Raw genomic sequence first — 6,963 nt, 5'->3', positions numbered from 1 at the left:
CTCTCACACAGACAAACATGCAAACACCAATGCACATTAAAAATTATAAATATTTTATAAATATAAAAATTAAAAATTACACACACACACATATATATTAAAAAGCCGGGGTAGTGGTGGTGCACACCTTTAATCCCGGCACTCAGGAGGCAGAGGCAGGCAGATCTCTGAGTTTGAGGCCAGCCTGGTCTACAGAGTGAGTTCCAGGACAGCCAGGGCTACACAGAGAAACCCTGTCTTGAAAAACACAAACAAAAGAGCAGAAACAAATATGTATGCCATTTTCATCCCTTCTACTCAGCACTACTAGATGGGCAAAGTGGGACAGGTAGGCAAGAAAAGGCATCATAATTTGGAGTGTTGGGCACATTGGCACATGCCTAAAATTTCAGCCCTTGCTAACTAAGGTGGGAGGATCATCCAACCTGGTTACACGGTTAGCCTGGAACTCACAGAAACAAGAGGTCTCATGATGTAGCCCAGACTGGCCTGGAACTCACGGAGATTTGCCAGCCTCTGTCTCCTGGGTGCTGGGATTAAAGGTGTGCTCCACCACAGCCAGCTAATTTTTTTACTTGGTATTGACTAATGAGTTATGTTCACTTCATGAAAATTACTGAGTTTAATAATCACAATGTGTATACCTTTAAGAATATGAGTACTACATTTTAAGTTTATTTTTAAAGTTAGTTACTGTGTTACCTATTCCTAGGTGCACATCCAAGAGAACTAAAAACATGCCCACACAAAAACTTGTATGTGGATATAGTATTATTATAGTCCTAAAGTGAAAATAACTTAAGTATCTACCAACTAATAGGATAAAAACATTATATGTCCCTATGGAACAGTCTTCAGTCATAAAGTACAATGTAGTGACATATGATACCTGAACATTATGCTAAGTGGAAAGAACCAGACTATATAAAACGACTGGAAAGGTAAGTGCATAAAGACAGAAAGTGCTGCTGACCACCAATGGAGAGGTGGCCTGAGAAGAGGGGACAAAGAACCTCCTGGTGCATACATGTCTTCAGAGGTGAGGGAGGCATGAAAAGGCTCTGGACTTGGTGGTGACAGTTGTACAAGTTTGAAGATAGTAAAACCCAGAAAACCATACAATGTAAATAATAACTTTTACAATAAAAATTAAATAATATATATACATATATACATACATATATACACACACACACACACACACATATATATTAGTTTTTCGAGACAGGGTTTCTCTGTAGCTTTGGAGCCTGTCCTGGCACTAGCTCTTGTAGACCAGGCTGGCCTCGAACTCACAGAGATCTGCCTGCCTCTGCCTCCCGAGTGCTGGGATTAAAGGCGTGTGCCACCACCGCCTGGTTTATATTTTAATTAAAAAGTTTATGGTGTAGGAGGTCTTTCTGTCCATGTGTTGCTTTTATTGGTTAATGAATAAAGAAACTGCTTTGTCCTAGTTGATAGGGCAGAACTTATATAGGTGGAGAAGACAAAACTGAATGCTGGGAGAAAAAAAAGGCAGAGAGTGAGAGAGAGGCCATATAGTCACAGATTAAAAGGAGTAAAGAAAAATAAGCCATGTAAAAATGAAAAATTCACAGAGAGTCTGGATTCTGTATATTATTATGTTTTCTTTGAATTTTTTGACTGCCGTGAAGAAACTAAACCAGCATGTATATTATCAAGGTATCTTGACTTCAAAATTTGGGTCTAGGAACATGTTGGCTGGGAAAAGAGGTTTCTTTTGTTTTCACAGAAGATGAGAACCTGTGGATTGCCTTCGGCAAATATGGTTTCATAGACCAAGGCCTCCTAAAAGGTTGCCATAAACACCCTCAAAAAATTTCTTTGCCCAACTGCTGACTAAAATGAACCTAGCACACAGGATACACCATTAAAAAGTGATTAACAGTGCCCCTAAACAGCAGGAAGCAGTATGGACAAAACTACGCTCATATTCCCAAATATTGTTTATAAATGTTCTTTTACATTTAAAGGGGGAATATGATATAGATGTGAATAATTTGCATTGGTATGGATCTTGGTTTATTGATACAAACTTAAGGTCAATCTTGTTATATGTATATGTATTTTTGATCTTGATTAAGGTATTGTGTATGTGTAGCTCATTTAAAAATGTAATATATAATTAATTAATATAGGTTAATAGTCATCTATAATAATTAAGCTTGTATTCATGTTAGTTAGACTTTCTAGGTATATAGAGATATATTTCAGTTAGATAGGTATTCTTCAAATCTTTTTGAGACCTTCAGAATATGGCATTTAAAATGGTTTAAGAACTTAAAACTTTTCATGACAGTGAGACACATCTGCTCCTTGTAGTACCAAGCTACTTCAAAAGGATGATGGGCATTGAAGAGACTCCTTATGGAGTTGGTTAGCCATTTGGGTAAGAAACTGCTCTTGCCTGGACTGCTTCACTGGATATGCATGACCCACAGAGAAATGACTGCTAAACTTGCCTAAAGGTAAAATGATCCTTTGGGGTTCCTGCTTTATGAAAGAGTCTATGAGACATTCTGCCAGATTAAAAAAAAAAAAGACTGGCTAACTGCCAATATAGACAAAACTGTCTTTAAATTGTTCCTGTTTCATGAAAAGGTCTGCTGGATACTACGGGTCTGTGGGCTGAAGATGGGTGCCCCAATGGTACAGAAAAATTTTGGGTGACTGTCCAGGTAGCGAGATGTCTGTCAATTCTAGAGTTTTCGAAATTGCTTACAATGTACTTCCTGTTTACTTAGGTAATATTGTATCCTTCTGGAGTCTTTAATAGAGTTAAAGAATTTATAGTTATAGTTTTCCTTAGTTATGATAAAAGATAAAGTAGATATAAGTATTGTAACTACAATTCTTGCTTGATAACTGTTTTGTTATATATAATTTTACTATGTTAAAGTAAAAGCCCTCCTTTTTGTTTAAACAGAAAAGGGGAAATGGTATAGGAGGTCCTTCTGTCCATGTGTTGCTTTTATTGGTTAATGAATAAAGAAACTGCCTTGGCCTAGTTGATAGGGCAGAACTTAGGTAGGCGGAGAAGACAGAACTGAATGCTGGGAGAAAAGAAGGTAGAGTAGGAGAGATGCCATGGAGCCGTCAGAGACAGACATGCTGAATCTTTCCCAGTAAGGCAATGCCACGTGGCAATATACAATTAATAAAAATGGGTTAAATCAAGATGTAAAAGTTAGCCAATAAGAGGCTAGAGATAATGGGCCAACCAGTGATTTAATTAATATAATTTCTGTGTGGTTATTTTGGGGCTAAGATAGCCGGGAAAAACAATTGGGCCCTCTCCCTACAACTTTAGTTTTTGTTTTTTATTTTTCTTTTTTGAGCTAGGGTTTCTCTGTGTAGTCCCTTGCTGTCCTGAACTCACTCTATAGACCAGGCTGACTTCTGGCTGCCTCTGCGTCTTGAGTGCTGAGATTTAAGGCATGTACTAATACTGCCCAGCTAACAGTTTATCATCTTAATATCTGTGGATTCCAGTATGATGATGATGATAATAACAACAACAACAACAACAACAACAACAATAATAATAAAATGACCTCATAAAAAAGCAGCATTTAGAAATGTCCTCTTCCCCAGTATTTCGCAACAACAACAACAACAACAATAATAATAATAAAATGACCTCATAAAAAAGCAGCATTTAGAAATGTCCTCTTCCCCAGTATTTCGCAACAACAACAACAACAACAATAATAATAATAAAATGACCTCATAAAAAAGCAGCATTTAGAAATGTCCTCTTCCCCAGTATTTCGCAACAACAACAACAACAACAATAATAATAATAAAATGACCTCATAAAAAAGCAGCATTTAGAAATGTCCTCTTCCCCAGTATTTCGCAACAACAACAACAACAACAATAATAATAATAAAATGACCTCATAAAAAAGCAGCGTTTAGAAATGTCCTCTTCCCCAGTATTTCGCAGCCACAGGCTCTGGATGCCACTGGAGAAATGAGGTGTGAGTAGTCAAGGAACTGGAAGGTAACAAGAAAATTAGAGATGAGAGCTCAGGATCAAAACCTCTGCCTGCCCCTGCGAAGAGGAATGTGACAGGCAATGAGAACTGACTTGGAGCTAGAGAAAATGGTGACAAAAGTCTTGGCACCAAGTCATTTTCTACTGGGTCTTGAGAGATTCTGTGGAGCCACTGCATCTGGTTTGAATTCCCCAGTGATAGCACCTAGGCTCTGAAGTTTTGTTTAAACTAGTTGATTATTATTTGAGTTACTTTTTTGAAGGAATTAAGAGTCTTTGCATAACTTAGTCTTGAGAATACCTGGCAAAGTAGGAAGTGTCATGGCTGAGAATTGCTTAGGCAAATGGTTCCTTCAAAGGACTGCAGGCAATAGGTTTTGGAAATTTGGAAATTGAATTACTAAGAGGCGAAGTCTGTGTAACAATAAAGGAGGCTTTTGCAAAGCCAAGAGCAGTCAGTTTATAAGAAACTGGATCCCTTGCTGCTGTTGCTGCTGCGGCTAAGCCTGAATTATATTTTGGGGGTGGCTCTCTTCCACCCCACCTCCACCACAACACAAAACAGACAGGTTTGCCTGCAGGGTCCTGCTTTAGAAACCTCTCTGTAGCAAGAGGCCCCGAGACACTTCTCATTGGCTTCAGTCATACATTGTTTTTTAGATTAGTATTTATAGTATTATGAGTATTCTAGAAAGCTACCAAAACCATAGTTTTGGACAGTAAACTACATATCCATGACTGTAAAAGTGCCTGAATTTACAAATCAGGAGAAAAATTAAGCTAAGAGTTTTCTGCTAGATCTTTAACTATGGTAGATGACACAGACTAAATGATCACAGGCTAAGTTAGGATAAGTTTTGTTGGGTCCTGGTTCTTCTTTCCACTATGGTACAGAGCCCACAATATCTCAGTCACAGAGGTTCATAAGTATACCACCTTACCAGAATTTTAGATGAGCAGAATAAGGAGTTTCCTTGGTAATTGTAAGGATTTTGTTTGCCCCTGTGTGCCAACCACATGTTTCATGGTGTAAAGAGGCAGTAAGACTGGAAAAGCTGCTTTTCCACAGGACTTGGGTTCAGTATCCAGTACCTACATAGTGGCCCACAATTGTAACTCCAGTTATACCTTCTTCTGGTTGCCATAGGCCTGTGTGCATAAGGTCTCTCTCTTTCATCTTTCTTGTTTAAGACAGGGTCTCACCCTGTATCTCTGGCTGGCCTAGAACTCTATGTAGACCAGGCTGACACTGAACTCTTAAGAGATCTGCCTGCCTCTCCTTGCGCACGCTGGGACTCAAGGCGTGTGCACTACCACACCCAACCTAGTACTTCTTAAGCATCCTCTTTGTGACAGTCCCTCCTTCCTGACCCTTCTCTGCACATTTGTATCCTGTTCCTCTAAAACCATATCCAATTTTACCTTTATTTTTACATGAACTAGAAAGTGAGGATAGAACAAGACAGAATCCACCTGCTGAAGACTCTGGGATGCACAGTTCAGAAAGAATAGCAAAGCTTAAAGTCCAGTTTTCTCAAAACGACATTTTATTTACTTGTTCATTTATTTATGTGTGTGTCATGCATGTGTGTGGAGGTAAGAGTTGGTTCTGTCCTTCCACTGTGAGTCCCAGGGATTAAAGTCAGGTCGCCAGGCTTGGGAGCAAGCACTTTTACTGACTGAAACATCTTACCAGTTCCTATTTAACATGAGAGGTGGAGTTTAGTAAATTATTCAATGCTAGATAAGGTGTACAGTGGTAAAAGTCTAAAACACACACCCATTATGTCTGTTCCTCTAGATATAAAGACACAAATGCACATATTTACTCACCAACTCTTTCCTGGTAGCTAAAATGAAAAGGCTTTCTTCATATATCTGCAAACAGCCATACTCACCTTCTGCAAGTTAGGCCTAAGGGTGAGTGTCTACTGGCCACAAGGACGCTCACTATTTCCATGACCTCTGTGTTTCCTATCCCCTGCATTCCTGGAGCAGAGATGTCCACTTCAGTCCCTCCTCTTGAAAATCTGGAAACTTCTGGGACTTCCCCTTGAAAGAAAAAGAGATAGATGGTTAAGCGTCAATAACAACGTGATCCTAATTACTGAAATACCAGAAGGTACAGAAAAGCTAAATGACACCCTAGCAGAGCATCAGAGGGAAGATGCAATAATGCTTCTATATGGTTGACTCTCATGTCTTTGCTGTCTTCACATTTTTTAAAAAAGTCTTTTAAACATTCCTAATTATTTTGAGCTTGCGGTGGTGGTGGTGGTAGTGGTGGGTACACATTTGTGAAGGTGCTCACAGAAGCCAGAAGAGAGTGCTAGCTCTCCTGAAGTTGGAATTACAGGCAGTTGTGAGCTATCTGATGTGAGTTCTGGGAAGCCAACTTGAGTCCTTTGGTTGAGAGTTAATCTTTTTTTTTTTCAAAGGTTTCCCCCCCCTTAGACTTATTTATACAGTGTTTTGTCTGCATGCCAGAAGAGGGCACCAAATTTCATTATAGATGGTTGTAAGCCACCATGTGTTTGCTGGGAATTGAACTCAGGACCTCCAAAAGAGAAGGCAGTGCTCTTAACCTCTGAGCTATCTCTCCAGCCCCCAGGTTGAGTCCTTAGTAAGCAGTATGAGTTCTTATCCTAAGAACTCTTTCATTCTTTCATAATATAGTTGTTTTTATTTTTTCCTACTTGTTCACTTATCTTCTTTTTTTAAATATTTATTTATTTATTATGTATACAATATTCTGTTCGCGTGTATGCCTGAAGGCCAGAAGAGGGCACCAGACCTCATTACAGATGGTTGTGAGCCACCATGTGGTTGCTGGGAATTGAACTCAGGACCTTTGGAAGAGCAGGCAATGCTCTTAACTGCTGAGCCATCTCTCCAGCCCCCTTGTTCACTTATCTTAAACATACTTATTTTCTGCAAAATGTC

General features: G+C 39.1%; 1 protein-coding gene across 1 annotated transcript in view; it reads right to left on the bottom strand.

Moving 5' to 3' along the window:
* Window positions 1-4,830: 4,830 nt before the first annotated feature.
* Window positions 4,831-6,963, bottom strand: part of Znf318 (zinc finger protein 318) — a 47,106-nt gene continuing 44,973 nt past the window's right edge. The window contains exon 8 of the mRNA XM_050122734.1: window positions 4,831-6,072. Coding sequence (XP_049978691.1) covers window positions 5,995-6,072 — 78 coding nt within the window. The 3' untranslated portion in view covers window positions 4,831-5,994. The remainder of the gene's footprint in view (window positions 6,073-6,963) is intronic.

Source organism: Alexandromys fortis, unplaced genomic scaffold (assembly GCF_014885135.2).
Source record: "Alexandromys fortis isolate MF-2015 unplaced genomic scaffold, M_Fortis_MF-2015_v1.1 scaffold_212, whole genome shotgun sequence".
NCBI classification, from domain to species: Eukaryota; Metazoa; Chordata; class Mammalia; order Rodentia; family Cricetidae; genus Alexandromys; species Alexandromys fortis.
This window is presented reverse-complemented; position numbering and strand designations above follow the sequence as displayed.